Genomic DNA, 16,533 nt, shown 5'->3' with positions numbered 1-16,533 from the left:
TCTTGTAAGAGGAGCAACTATAACAAAAGTATAAAGCCAACCAAAGAACTGATGAGGTTTGCGTGGAAAACCGAAACCATGTCTTGCGTGATCACAAATTGGCGGTAACAGAACAGTCGCAAGACCGTTTAGGTAATTTAAAGGTATTACTAAAGTGAGATCTACGAAAGCAGCGGTGAACTACGTGCTCCATGCCCAAAGACTAACATTGTTAGAAAAAAACCTGAACTTAAAAAATCATTGTTTAAAGATCGTTGTGACTGAGTCACAACGCATTCCTGTATAAGTAATGTAGCTTCAGTAGAAGCTGCAATATATTCTTTGAACTTTGGATCTGTAAATTCGTAAATCACTGTCTGTGAGAATTTAACATTTCGCCAAAAACATTAACGCGTTGGGCCAGCGTGACAAAAATTTGCAGGAAACCGGGCAGAAACCATCCCATTCCTAGACAAAATAAAATCGTTTTTAATTGTTTAGTTCCAGGGGGCACTTTGGAGAAAATAAGACCTCCTTCAGCAATGAAGAAGTCTACGTTTCAAAAGAGGTCAAAGAAAATGCTCTTGCTCGAGAAGGCAAATCAAGCCGACTGGAATAATTAACGCAAAAAATCAATATGGGTGTCGAGGTCTCCCAGCATGAAACAAGTGGCTCAGTCAAAACATAGAACCATCCAGAGCATTATCGCCAGAGAAAAATATTTATTAGAACGAGCAGCATTTTAGCAAGAGATAAAAGTCGTGTATTGCCTACCGACACCCACTTTACTCGCGGAATGCTCGTGTGAGAAATTTTCCTACTCACTGACATTTCAACAGCTTGACAGCCGAAATTAACTTATTGCAATCGTGCCAAAAGTTATCTATTTCCGGCCCTGCCACCCTTTCGCTTTAGAGTCTGCTCCAATTTCTGAGAGCCTGGAACAGGATAGAGTCCTGTGAATGTATTGGTATTGACGAGTTTCGTGCGTTCCTGGTTCCTCATAAATCTGCTGTGTGCTTCTTCTATGAATCAATGAATTCCTTAAATTCTTTGTATTGGAAAGGAACTAGCAGAAAAATTCGTTGTTCAAGGTAAGAAATAGCCTTCACTTGTGATTCTTTAGTGGTGCAAAGGGTTTGATCTAGTCTAACGTGTTGAGCGTGTTATTAATAATAACAAGAAATGCGCTAGAGCATCCGTTCACTTTTTTATGATGTTGTAGGACATAGTTTTTAACTTACCTCAAAACCTCAAAGCAAAGACTAAAAGACATGCATGGCTTTTTGGAATATACATTTGTAATCTTTAAATGGCCTAATTGAATCGAATGAAGTGGTATTGTTGGCCACAATTCGAAAGAAATGTTATCAATGTTAACGAGTTTTTACATTATGAGGAAGTAGGGCTGCTGAACCCATTCATGTAATTATAATTGGTCGGTTGGACAGAATAGGTTATTAATATTTAGAGTACCCTTTCTGTTCTAAGCTTCTGTGTGACATGGAATTTTCGGCGTCGGCAGGAGCCCGGCTGACGCGAGAGAGATCTGTCATGTGAGGTGTGTGTTGGAAAAGTAGACTACGAGCAGTCCCTAAATTTCCTCAGAGAGGAACGATAGAGCGTGTGAAACCATTGACACCACGAAACCTATGAAACTATGAAACCAATGACACCACCAAACCTATCAAAACATGAAACCATTGACCCAGCGAAACCTATGAAACCACGAAACACATGAAACTATGAAACCATTGACACCACGAAACCTACGAAACCATGAATCCATTGACACCACGAAACACATGAAACCATGAAACCAATGACACCACGAAACCTATGAAACCACAAAACCATAGAAACCACGAAACCATAGAAACCGCGAGACCATTGACACCACGAAACCAATAAAACCATGCAACCTTTGACACCACGACATCTATGAAACCCCGAAACCTATCAAACCACAAAACCATTGACACAACGAAACCTATGAAACTATGAAACCATTGACACCACGAAACCTATGAAACCATGAAACTAATGACACCACCAAACCTATGAAACCATGAAACTACAGAGACCACGAAACACGTAAAACCAGGAAACCTATAAAACTATGAAACCACTGACACCACAAAACCTATGAAACCATGAAACCATCAAACCTTTGACACCACGAGAGCTATGAAACCACGAAACCATTGACACCACGAAACCAATGAAACCACAAAACCATTGACACCACGAAACGTATGAAACTATGAAACCATTGACATCACGAAACCTATGATACCATGAAACACATGAAACTATGAAACCATTAAAACCACGAAACCTAGGAAACCATGAAACCACTGACAACAAGAAACCACGAAACCTATGAAACTATGAAACCATTGACACAACGAAACCTATGAAACCACGAAACACATGAAACTATGAAACCATTGACACCACGAAACCTATGAAACCATGAATCCATTGACACCAAGAAACCTATGAAACCATGAAACCCTTGAAACCACGAGACCTATGAAACCATGAAACCATTGACGCCACGAAACCTATGAAACCACGAAACACATGAAACTATGAAACCATAGACAACACGAAACCTATGAAACCATGAAACCATTGACACCACGAAACTGATGAAACCACAAAACCATTGACACCACAAAACCTATGAAACTATGAAACCATTGACATTACAAAACCTATGATAACACGAAACACATGAAACTATGAAACCATTGACACCACGAAACCTATGAAACCCTTGAAACCACCAAACCTATGAAACTATGAAACCCCTAACATCAAGAAACCTATGAAACCATGAAACCATTGACACCACGAAACCTATGAAACCATGAAACACATGAACCTGTGAAACCGTGAAACCTATGCAACCATAAAACCATTGACACCATGAACCCTATGAACCCTTGAAACCATTGACAACATGAAACCTATGACACTATTATTATATGACATAGCATAACCTATGAAACCATGACTCCATGATACTATCATTATATGACATAGACATTAGCACATACTAATTAGCATAAATTCGTGCACCATAACACCAAGTAATAACCGATCTGGAGGTCTGGAACCTTACAGGCCAGCCCACACCTCATCACAACCCTAGCCTCCCGTCCAGCACCAGAGACAGTAGCCCGCATGAGATAGTTTATTGGTGCCTACAAGGTGCTCGCTAGAGTACTACCAAATTGCTATAGATTTATGGTCCCACTGGATGACATTGTGGCCGGGCAACAGTCCAATGAAACCATTTCCTGGTCTGATGTCCTCACCACTGCATTCAAAGATGCACAGCTGGCATTATCTGGCAATCGCACTATCACCCTTACGAAACCCGATGATTTACTTTGGATAGTCACCGACGGGGCGGTTAGGCCACCAGGTATCGGCGCCACATTGTATGTTACCTGCGGAAACAAACTTCATCTTTAGTGCAAAGCTCAGAGGATCACAAGTCTCCTGGCTGCCTTGTGAGATCGAGGCATTTTCTATTGCAACTGCCACCAAACACTTTAGTCCTTACATAATCCAGTCCAACCACAGCGCATGCATTCTCACAGATAGTAAACCCTGTGTCCAAGCATTCGAAAAACTGTGCCCCGGCAAATTTTCCGCAAGCCCACATGTTTCTACCTTTCTCTCAGTCGTAAGTCGTTTCTAGGCCTCCGTCAGACATGTATCTGGTGCAGCAATTCTGCCGTCCGACTTCGCCAGTCGCAACGCCCCCCCTTGTCAAGACGTTACCTGCCAAGTTTGCGCCTTTATTCACTGTACCCAAGAGTCTGTGGTTCGCCAAACTTCTATCCAGGACATTCTCCACGGCTATGCAAGATTACCTTTCACAACCTGTGCATCTTGGTTAGCCATCCAGTCAGAGTGCAAAGATCTCAGACACACCCATGCTCATCAAAAAAGCTCGCCAATGTTAAGGATGTCAAACGACACCTGAACGTTGCGACAATCGCCAAGGATGGCTTACTGGTAGTCAAACGTGACGAGCCCTTTACTCGCTCTAGGGAATGCATTTTTGTCCCCAGACAGGTTCTGGATGGCTTGCTGGCTGCCTTGCATATCCAGTTGAGCCACCCCTCAAGCCACCAGCTTAAAATGGTCACCAAGCGGTACCTCTTTGCCTTACACATGGATAAGGCCATCGAACGCGTCGTTAGGAGTTGCAACTCCTGCGTCACCTTAAGCCAAACCCCACAGACGCATATTGAACAGTCTTCATGTGAGCTGCCAGATGCCGTTGGCATCTCCTTTGCCGCTGACGTTCTCAAACGTTCCAGACAACTTATACTGGTCCTGAGAGAATCCGTAACATCATACACCTCAACAATGGTAATAGAAGATGAGCGCCATCACACATTATGTGACGCCCTGGTTCGCCTGTGCATTCAGCCACGTCCTTTAGACGGCCCTCCCGCTGTCATCTGAACAGACCCCGCACCTGGATTCAAGTCCCTCGTCAACGACCAGCTTTTGCAACACCACAGAATCGTCCTCGCACTTGGAAATCCAAAGAACCCCAATAAAAACCCTGTGGCGGAAAGGGCTGTACAAGAGCTAGAGATTGAATTACTTCGCCACGACCCCCTTGGCGGTGCAGTTTCAGAAGTTACCCTAGCCGTAGCAACAGCCACCTTAAATTGCAGCATCCATTCCCGTGGATTGTCCTCTCGTGAGATGTGGTCTCAGTGCGACCAATTCTCCAATCGCCAACTTCCCATGTCCGACGAAGATCTTATAATCAAACAGCACGATCAAAGACTTATCAATCATCCTCACAGCATGAAATCCAACGCCCCGTTGGCCCTACCTCGCCCTACTCCTGGCATTGAAGTTGGAGATCTCGTCTACATCCATTCAGACAGAAACAAAACACGCGCAAGGGACAGCTATCTGGTAACCAACGTTGAAGGCGCCTTCTGCAACGTAAGAAAGTTCATCGGTTCCCAGTTGCATAGCACCAGCTATCGCATCAAAAAGTCAGAGTGCTACCATGTTCCTGGAGACCTCCTCCGGGGATGAAGAGGACCCCATTCCACAAACCACTCCTCCTGCCCCACCAGAGATCCCATCTGCAATTTCTTTACCGGCAAGAGCACGTCCCAGAGTCAGAAGACACTGACTTTTCCCTGGGACCAAGTACTACTGAGCCTGTGGACCTCCCCTCAGACCACACCGGAGAGAGGCAGTTTCTTCCCTCTGAGAGCGTCAACCAGCTGAGGCATCCAGCATGCCGGCGTCGGCGCCCCACACGTCACGATGATTATGTTACAGACTTCTGAGAGTGCCTTTCCTTTGTGGCCACTTAGTGCCTGACTCTTTTAGTTAACCGTTATGCCTGTGACGGGAAAGTCACGCCGTTACGTTCATTTTCTATAGTTTAAGTATCACAGAGTCTAGCAGTCCCTCGTTCTTCAAGGGGACAGACGTTTTGTTTCTCTGCTTTCCTGTTAACCCTTTTTTGCTTCGCATAACCCTTGTCCCAACAGGGGAAATGGTACAGGCGAGGGAATTCACTGATACAAGTGCTGATGTTGCAGACCATCTTCGGCTGAACTTTGAATACAGTGGGATTAATGCTGACGTAACTTGACAGTCGACAGAAGGAGGTTGTCGTCATCATCGTTGCATAAAGTCTCTATCAACTCTTATTTCTCTTCTCTTGTTTCAGAAATCTAATGTTGATGTTATGGACAAAACGATAACAGGATACATCCAGGATCTTTCACCTGTAAAAACAACTAAAAAACACCTCGTTTGACGTGCAAATTCAGACGGACAATAAAGTACTAAAGGTGTCTGGTTTGGAGTGTCGAAACATCCGAAACTTTTAAAAATGTTCCAAAATTACACAACTCGCCTTTAAAACTCAGTCACTTCCAAATGAAAAACGCGGACACTAAAGACCCAGTGTACCAAAAAGTGGTTGTACCATTCTCGAACATACACAAGGAAACGCTTTATCCAAACCACCTCTGCCAATGGGGGCAGGTAGGTAGCATGTAATGCATCCACATAAGAAGACACATGATGTCCATGAACATGTTTTTATTTCCTTAAACATGTTGTTAATCTATTTTTAAATATGTGTTTTGAAATTTAAACACTATTGCCTTAATGCTTTTCATCTGCCCTTTGTGAAATTGACAAGGCTTATTGACACTTTTTCATGGATATTATTATATTTCCTTTAAGGTGTACTGTTGAGGTGATTCATATTTATTGAACATTCCTCAAAATACTATTTTTAAGAACAACTCCTTAACCTATAGAGAAAATAAAGTATAAAATATCAATACACTTGTTTAAAATGTTTTTCGTATTGAACTTGTTTCTATTAAACCATGTTATATATCACTTGTGCTTACCAATACAATTATTTTAAAGCTTTCCTTGTGATTGCCACTGTCCATTTTACGGAGGTGAGGTAGGCAGCCAACGTCATAAAAATGGGCACAATTCCGTTTTCATCTTAGGCCCAAATCGACACTTTTTTTTATTATTGAGATTTTTGAAATGTTTTGCATTATCGTTAGCCATTAGCAACCAAACTTTACATTTCTCCTGGCAGATTTAGATCAACTTTTTATTAATCATGTGCAAGTATGACAGCAACAATTCCGTGAGTTGCATACGCATCCACAGAATAAAGTCAATCGTATTTTCAAATATTTTTAAAGTACAAATTGTAAGGGCAACAAGTACAGCCCCTCCCCTTTCCGCCTCTTCTTCTGAGAGGATCTCTCTCACACTTTCTCTAATCAGGAACTGTAACAAATAATTTATTTGAGTAACAATGTGATACATCAAAGCAGATTTATTTCGAAAATGGATGGTTTTTAGCTTTATAAAAACAATTCAAAGTGAAATCCTGTTTAAGTTACGAAACTTTGTGTGCAACATCTTTACATGCATATTTTAAGCTGAGCTAAGAGTACAACTTATGTTAACAAAAAATTTAACAGTAGTTTTTCTTTCTTTTACAAAGGTATGGTGTAATTCTTTCCAAAACACCGTCGCACATTTTAGCATAATAAGTGAGCTTTTAATTTAGTTTTCATCTGATAATAAAACTTACACAGATGAGCAAAATCTTCATAAAATTTACCAGAAATTAAAAGTCTTGATTTTATGCCACATTTGCAGATGTCAACGTTTAGCAACATTTCTGTTACAAAACATTTTAACACTATAACTGAAATAGTCCTATGAGGTTTTTTGAAATGTAGTTATCAAAGCAAGCTCATTAAAATGCTATAAATAAATCAAGCAAGTGCGTTTTCTCCACTTCATAAATGCGTTCTTCACCTTATCTACTTCGCTTGCTTTTAGACTATTTTTACAGTTTGTAACGAACATTGTTTCGAATGAGCTTTTAGGGTGTATTGAAAGAAATTCTATCCCCATCTGATAATATTACCTGAACGTGTTATCAACAAGCTGTAAACAAACGTAACATCACAAGCAATATGTTTACAAAATGTAACCAAAACGAAACAAAATTTCGTATAATAGTTGTGTATATCAACTTTTGCAACTTCCCTGATACGATTTTGGTAAGCACGGCAAAATACGCCTGTGAAAAAAACGAGGTTTGTTGCCCAGCTTTTTGTTTTAAGGGCAGAGCCTTCAGGTGAAGTTATCAAATCACTACCAATGAAAATGTACTGCATATATCAAACTCTTTACCTTAGTACGAATATTCTCTTACGATTTTGCATCATCAACTACAAACACAGTTTATTTAAGGCCCCCCTCCTCACTCGCAGTTACACGTCACAAACCGAGCAGACATTTGGGTACTTGTTTTCGAAATTTCGGTCGAAATTCTGAGCAAGAAGTACTGGCAACGTCTCCATTGGAGAGGATATAATAAATAGTCGTCAGTGTCCAAGCGCAAATCTTCAAACCTTCTTACAGCAGGAGGTATTGCATCGATTTGTGTTCACAGAAAAATATTTTTGTCTATGGTGGGCTAGGCTTTGGGATCATCTTACCGTAAATTATTTGAAACGCTCACCCCATTGTGGCAGCGATTAAAAAACTCAATCTCTCCGTGAGAGCAGTACCACTAAGACACTGCTTACTATGCGTATTATGCGTTGAAACCCTAAGCCCATTGTGGCAGCAATTAGACCAATCAGTGAGCCCCAGTGGCAATGTCGTGTAACTAGAAAAACATTGTTTTATAAGACATCTCTCTTAACAAGAATAAATCTATTGCTTGAAATTATTTAAAAAGCAACCTCAATGCCAGCCCCATTGAAAGTTAACAGCACCTCAATCTTTCATCAAAAACAAAGTTAAGCAGATGCAGCTTTTCAACATATTTTTTCATGACAGCAAATCAAGACTAAACCCACTGGAGAAAACCGTCCACACCAGTGGTCTATACACCCCCCCCCCCCCCCCATCCTCCTCTACAGTGCATAACTGAGGTGTTAATTCCATTGATCCACATAAGATCAACCTGACTTGAATCTGTGCCGAAACTCCACTCTGATCTTAAACAACATTTCCAACACCATAAGTACTACACATCTTTCTTTTATCTCATCTCTTATTTCCTCGTGACTTAATCACACGTTTCTATCACCTTTTTTTTGTTAGGTTGGTAAGTGTGCAACCTGGGTTAATAATTTGAGCCATTATCTTGCTTACATTCATATTCACTATTTCAATTCACCACAATTCTTTAACTTTGATTCTTTCAGTTTAAAGTGTGACACAAATGGCCTCAAATACTCAAGAAAACGAAAATGCAGAAGACTTGCTTATGTTGTTTGACACAGACGTGGACAATGAACTGTTGAATGAATGAATGAATGATTTGTTTATTTCAACCTCTCGCAGTCAAGACTGAATTACAGGTTGTGGTCAAGAACAGCTGCGTATATAATTATGCTTATATAAAATATATCGAACTTCAATTAATTACTAAATACATATTACGAATATTTATAAGTGACGAAATTCCTAAATCGAATTATGTTGTATGGGACTTTCGCTTCACTTTTATGTCGCAGATTATATGGCTTATCCAGCCTCACAGCACAGTTATGTTTTATAATATTATAAAGTGGGTTATTGGGTTGGATGTAACCAATGTAGTTAAATTGGATCTTTTCAGCGCAACATCATAGGAAGATTCAGTTTGTTTGAATTAAACGATTCCATTGATGACTCACATCTGCTGACCTCTACAGAACAACAGAGTAAGAATGAAACTAAAGTCACCTCTGACCAGGAAAAAGAGATACAAGTTACTACTACCAACTTAAAACCGAATATTCAGTCTTCTATCTTGTCTCAAGATGCAGCTCCATACAACAGTCATCCTACTCCAGAGACTATTATGTATGAAGCTCTAAACGTAACGTTGCTTCAGGTTATCTTCACAATGTATCACCTGTTAAAAATAGAAAATACTTTGATTTCCAATTGCAAATGAAGCATAAGTGCTTTACTACCTTTCATGCTGTACGTGCTCCAAAAAAGTTGCTTTCACCCAATCTGCCATTGTTAAGTGTCAAAACTGTCATCTTATACAGGAAGAACTGGTATGCTCACATTCTGTTTTTTCATTGATTGCATTAAGCAACTTTTCGATCAAATTCAACAAGCTGTTAATCTTGAAACTATGGCAGATACATCATTAATAGAAATGCTTCTCTCTCTGCAACCAACTGTAATTATGCTGTTTCTCAAAACTATTAAAAACTATAAATCAGTATCCGTACACTAGCAATTGAAGCTTCAACATTCCCTTTCTCACTAGCAACACCCCATGATGTGAATGTTTCGCTTTTTCAGTTATCAAATTCCCCTCGGACCCCAACCCAACATTGATAGCAGAACTCCACACGCGCCAATGGCGGAGAACCATAGTTAAGAAAATATGGTAATCCATCCATGCAAGAAATTTCGGTATTATAGTCATGATGTCATCAACCGTCCGTAGGTACATACGTAGGTACCTACGTACGTCCACCCCTCCATGTATGCCAATGTGACCAGTATCATGCTAGTTTACAGCATACATCTTTAATATTGGACATCCATGTTTTGAACAATTGACACCTATCAAAACGAGGTATCTGCTGACAAGTATCACGTGACCATATCGCAGGCTCAAGCTTAGAGCTCACAGAGGTCAGCTGTTTTTTTGAAGTTGACCAATGACCAGGTACTGGTTTTCGATTGGATTGCAGGCTCAACTCAGGTTAACTCACATAAACATAAGCAAGGTGGCTACACGGCCATACTACGTCAACTATAGTTCTTACACAGTCAACGCTTTTCGTGTTCAGGAGGAAAACGGTTTGAAAAATGTTTTATTTCTGCATTTTTTGCTGGTTTCAATCCAGTTTGACATATCATGATAGCTGTGGTCCACACTGACGGCTACGCAGTTATTCACGTCAGGCATCGAAGGGATATAAACTTAAAGCTGAGTGTTTATTTTGAATTCGTTTAGAGCTGCTTTTTGCTCTGTATTGCAATTTTTGGCACATCTTTAGAAGCTCTGAGAAGGTTATGTGGTGCCTGGAGGACCTATGACTAGAACAGAAACGAAACGAGAGCGAAAGGGAACAACAACAACAGAACAGAATACCAGTAATGGCTCATACTTATTGCAAGAATTTACTCCACAAATTCTTTCCCTGGGCACTAAACCGTTTGTTATTTTCAAAAAGTGGTTGAATCGGTTTTTGCTTTGATGAGGAAATTTTATTGTCAACTGGAATTAGGGGACCAGTCATTATTTATGTGGGGGAGGGGGGGGGGGATCATGGGTTGGGCCAGGCCTATTTTTTTCAGAGAAAAGGGGTGGCCCATAAGAGAATTTGACGATGATTGGGGGTGCTATCACAGAATTTTCCTCCAAGTTCATTGAAGACGAAAAATTACATTGAGCACTTGTCACAACTGCAAAATGTCAATGAGATCCATAAGCAAGAGCGAAGAAAAAAAAGCAAGTTTGAGCCTTAAAAGATGTACATTGCTATGACTGGAAAACACTTGTAGAGAAGGGCGAGCCTGACACTCTGAAAGTCCCCAAGTTGGACAAATACATTGAGCATAATAAACTTAGCAAGAACGGAAAGAAAATCGACAAAATCAAGCAAATCACAGTACACTATTATGAAACTTCAAAAGCGTCAGTGTTGGTGAGGACAGTGATGAGAGTGAACGTGACAATTACCTTGTTTTGTGTGATGAAAGTGAAAGCGAATCAGATGATGACAGTCATACTGTAACAATACAAGAAGGCACATCAACAAGAAGCGGCTGCAGAGTAGGACACTGGTCCACAAGATATGCTGATTTCGTTGAGTGAACAGGAACTCCTAATTACAGGTATAGATTGAAGGGGGTTGGGGGTGGGTCACCTCTTATATAAAGTTATTAGGGGGTGGGTCAAGAATTAACGAATTGCTTAAAGGGGTGGGTCACGTTTTTTTCTTTCATGCTAAAACAAAAAAATGCCCGCACCCCACCCACATAAATAATGACCGGTCCCTAAATAACAATTATCTGTACTCTTTTGAACATAAAGAATAAGTTGATTTCTTTGTTTTGCTCTAAAATGCGTGCAAACAAGTGCTTTTTAATCCATTTGCCTCGACAGTGACAAGAAAATTTTGCCTTAAAAGTTTATGCTATAAACACGTAATCGCAATGAGTTCTCATAAAATTAGCGGGAAATTTCACTAGCTTGTGTTTTCAGAAGTTTGTAGCACCTAATCGTACTTAAGCGTTGGAGCGGATCTTGTTTGAAGTTCGTCCTTTCTTGGTTGCATTGCCGTATTTTGCCGATTCCTGTTAACAGTTGACTCTGAAATGGCTTTTTTTCCTTTTCCATTTGCTCGGTTAGGGTGGGCTTGTTTTCTTTCATGCGGGGACGCACAGAGCTCTGACCATAAGTACCTTTAAGGAGTGCTAGTACTCCGTACTAGGATTCCTAACATACCTCAAATTAAGACCCGCCAAGTTTCACACCAAAAAGTTGTCATAATGCGTTGGAATGTCATTAAACTGTCAATTAATTGAAAATGACTCAGAGAAGTGTAGAGAATATGATCTTTGCTAAAAGATAGATTTTCATACACTCTCGTTTATTTGTGACATTTTGAAATTAACTGGACATGGAGGAGAAGACTGTTGATGAGCTAATTTGGGAAGCGAGCCATGTACTCGCATGGTAACACTGATGAAGAGAAATCAAAGCAGAAGAAAGCAGGAAAGAAAAGGAAACATGAGCGGCGAAAAAAAAATGCTACAAAAAAACTCTTCAGTCGAAATGCCTGTGGAAGAAAGAAATGATTGCACAAGAATGGACCTCAAAGACCAACATAATAATCCTCCTTATTCAGTCGGTGAAGGCATAAATGTTGAAAAGAATACTATTTTAAAGGATAGGGCCAAAGTCGAGAAAAGAAAGCCCTCCGCATTTCAACAAAATGCACATGGGGTTTTAGTAAGCGACCAGCAACCTTTCACGGGATTTTCAAGGGGAGCGGTGGTGTTGCAGATGACACGTGGGACAAACGTCGTGGAGAAAAAACCCATAAATCAACTGTGAGTGAAGTCCATTGACATCAAGAGAGTCTAAAGCTTTTCTGAAAGAACTGGATCCAGATCATCGTCAGTTGCTGTCTGAGCATGCTGTTGGCAGTGGAAGTTACGGACAATTTTCATGCTTGCTATCGAGAAATCAAAGTGATTGTGAAGAAAATGACCCACGACGACACCCAAGAAAGCAAAGAGTCTGCAAAGAAGAGTTTACTGAGAGAGGCTGAGATCGTTAATGCTCTAAGTGACCACACGGGACTTCCGATGTTTTTTGGTGTTGTTACTAAAAAAGAACTGTTGTGTTTGGTGACGCAATTTCATGGGGTGAATGGAGAAAGCATTACCCTCCACAAGGCTGCCAACAAAAGAATGATTACACCATTAGACAGCACTGAAATATTCATTCAAATATGCTTGGCCCTGAAACATGTGCATTCAAAAGGTTACCTGCATAATGACATCAAAGCCAACAATGTTGTTCTTGAAAAAGATCTCATACACTCATCGAAATTCAAACCTGTTCTCAGCGATTTTGGGAAAAGTACGAAGGTGGCAGAAAGTTCTGGGTCAGCACTATCAACTAGAAAAAGAACTAGCCCTGCAAAGACGTACTTGGCCCAAGAAGTTATCAAGAATCGTATCTACAGTATTGCCAGCGACTTGTATTCTTTAGAAAGAATGCTAAAGGCTGTAGCAAAAGTAGTTGGATTTATCCCAAGGTTCGTGCACTGGTTATCAGGACAGGACTATGTCAGCTGGGGCACATGCGCAGTTCGGTCCAGTTTAGACTAATTTGCATACGACAAGGTGCTGGAGTTTTACTTTCCGCCATTGCTTGCATAGCTTTGTCTGCAAGGAATCGTTCTCTTTTTTCGCGCTGTTATTCTTTCATTGTCAAAGATACGGTCATGGATGGTGTGTCTCCTGAAAGTGACTCGATTTCGGTAAGTTTGGAGGCTCGATTTCTTGTTTTTATAAAGCCTCTATACCTGGATCAGCGTACGATAAGATCAGTGCATGCTTACATGCTTATGTTGGAGTACACGTTTAGGCTGAACCCTGCAATTGTAAGACAACTTGCTCGCGGAAAAACCACGGCTAAATCTCGTTCCTGCCCTTGTAAAACCGCTTAGGTGAGTTGTACAGAGTTATGCTCATGCGGTACAAAGAGGAAATCTTGTCAAAACAAGGAGGTAAACATGTCGCTTTCATTCACTCATTTGTATAAGTAATCCTAAATTTTGGTCTTTATTTCGAGTAAATTACCTACAACTTGTTATTCCAACATATTTAGAGAAATCAAGTACCAAGTAAAGTTGTTTCAATTGTGAGGCCGAGGGAAGAGGATAATCGAAGAGTGAATGAAAGTAAGTAAACTATCTTTGGTTTTCAACATTGCTTATTTCAAAATTGATACTCATTTCATTCTGTTAGCTACGTGGAAGGTTTTGTAGCTGCAAAACAATCTGTTGTGCCTATTTTTACTTCTTCTACTGCACATAACCATGTCACCTCCAGTCTACAATAGTTTAGTCATGTTTAGTCAATTCATTGTTGGCAGGATAGATATTTTATACTTGATTGATTATTCCAACGGATCTTGTAAAATGTAAATGAAGCTGAAGTGTTGTTTGTTTCTTTAATTTTTAGGAGTTTATTGCAACCCTAGACGAAAAGATGGTCCGAAAGCTTTGTGCAAGGGCACTGTGTAGAGGGGTGGGCAGTATGGAATATGTTGACAGTCTTCTAATCATGGAAGATGATGATGACTATGAGAACAATATCTCTACAAATCGCAATGAATGCTCAGAAGAATCTGCTGGCAGTGGAGGTCCACCCACTCCACATACTGAGCCAACACCAGACTGGTGCAAATGTAGGCAATGCCAACCAATGGCTCAGGAGATAGAGAATAAATGTTGTGGAAACAGGAATTGCATCACATCTAAAAGGCGTTTTGAAAAGTTATGTTTAGATGCAGAAGTTCTTGAACTGTGTATAAAAAATAGGGTTGATATACGCAATGATCACGAAGATAACAGTACTTCATCTTTTCACAAAGCTGCTTATCGACAGTTCATCGTAGACAGGTATTGGTATTTAGGCAAGGGAATCGAAAGGTTGCTCCATCTTGTGTGGTTCTCAGGGTTAGAAGGCAGTATCCCTCAGCAACTGGTATATACCTGGGATTCAGACCAGAATAATCTAAATGTTTGAGAAGAACCATACCACACAGTTATCTCTAATAAACCCCAACCATGGTAGGCATCCAGGGTGCAGTGGTTCAAAGCACCAGATAATAAGGGAAATTATGTATAATTTTCCAACTTGGTGTTTCCTATGGTGTTTCCTTTTATTGGTTATTGTTCTGTATTTCACCCTTGACTCTGATTTCAAACCTAAAACGTCAAATTGTGTTCAATCCTTGATCAGCATTACATTGCTTGGATCAACTATCCCTGTTGCATCACATCACAGTTTTCTGAAGTAGATATCACTTACAGTCATCCCCAGAATATGAAAAAGGTTGATGTCCTTTCCAAGTGTCCCAGGATATAACATTTGAATTAATGTTTTGTTCACCTCCAAATACAATATTGGCAAACTACTGCTATACGAGTATGGTCAATTTGTCAGAGGCGATATCGTTGTTGTTTACAATGGAGCTAGAGAAGAAACAAGCAAAAGAAGATTTGTTGACCTAAGTAAATAAAGATATGCCATTTAGCCTTCAGGTCATGTGATATTGTATTTGCCAAGAGTTTTACTATGCAATAAATCTTTTTCGTTTTAATTATGAAAACTAAACATACAGGCTAGAAAGGTCTAATTTGGAAATAAACACAATAGCCAACAACATTTTATACATACACAAAAAAACACTTTCATTGTGACAACTGAGCAAGTGAGGACATATATTAGCCTTAAATCTTGGGGCTCCAACCCTCGAAGAACATGGCAGGTTTTATTAATGACCTATCTTGTAAAACCAATTGAAATAGTTATGGTTTGTCAGTTTCCGTTAACTGTTTTGATGTAAATAAATTTGTTATACAGTGTACATTTTGAAAACCTTGACTGGTGCCTTATGTACAGTTCCTTTAAGGGCACAGGGGGGACCTCAGCAATTGTTGGAGCAATTCTTGCTGGGTCATCTTCACACAATGACACATGACGGTCTATTGGTTTTAGGTCCTCAAATCGCCGTTTGAATATTTTGGCCATCAGGATAGGGATGTATCCAAAGTCTTTGGATACCTTCACCACTCTGGTGTTCCATTCTTTTGTTCTTTGATTATACTTTCTGGTGTGCCTTGCCTCTTGTTTCTCATTCGTGGCGGTGGCTCTGTCAACATGATAATTAGTACCAAATACTAAAGCGAGCAAAGTATTTTGCACTGCAGATCTGATGCTCCGAAAGTTACACATGGCTCGTATTATGTAACACAATACCATTTATTGTGTTTCTTGGTGACGTCAACTGGGATGGTGGCGTTACGGTTGAAAATCGTATCTTCGAGGAAACAGCACAATTCAACTAGTACTTTCTTTTCTAATCAATCCAATACATTACCAGGTGATTCGTAATAAAGCTCACACAGTTAAGGCAAATTATTTCGAAATCGGTTCCAGGATATTTCTAGCGTACTTTAAAAAGCGAAAGGATGGAAATCATACCTTTTCGTGTACCAAATTATGTGTATGTTCGACTTGACTCACAGAAAGCACTGAAATGCCTTCAAATTACGTCATACCGAAACCCCACCAAAATCCAGTTTATCGCTGGCCATTTTCCATTCACAGCAGATCAGAGAATTGAACCCTTTTTTTTGGAAACACCATATTAAACGCAAACGATAGACACCTTCCCGTTCCAATAAACAAAGTGGCCGTACACCAATACAGTGACAACCA

At 40.1% G+C, this 16,533-nt stretch overlaps 1 protein-coding gene across 1 annotated transcript; it reads left to right on the top strand.

Moving 5' to 3' along the window:
- The first annotated feature begins 12,708 nt into the window (after positions 1-12,708).
- Positions 12,709-13,410, top strand: LOC137968572 (spermatocyte protein spe-8-like). Its single transcript, XM_068815117.1, has one exon. The coding sequence runs from the start codon at positions 12,709-12,711 to the stop codon at positions 13,408-13,410; it is 702 nt and encodes a 233-aa protein (XP_068671218.1).
- The last annotated feature ends 3,123 nt before the right edge of the window (positions 13,411-16,533 follow it).

Source organism: Montipora foliosa, chromosome 8 (assembly GCF_036669935.1).
Source record: "Montipora foliosa isolate CH-2021 chromosome 8, ASM3666993v2, whole genome shotgun sequence".
Taxonomy (NCBI): Eukaryota; Metazoa; Cnidaria; class Anthozoa; order Scleractinia; family Acroporidae; genus Montipora; species Montipora foliosa.
This window is presented reverse-complemented; position numbering and strand designations above follow the sequence as displayed.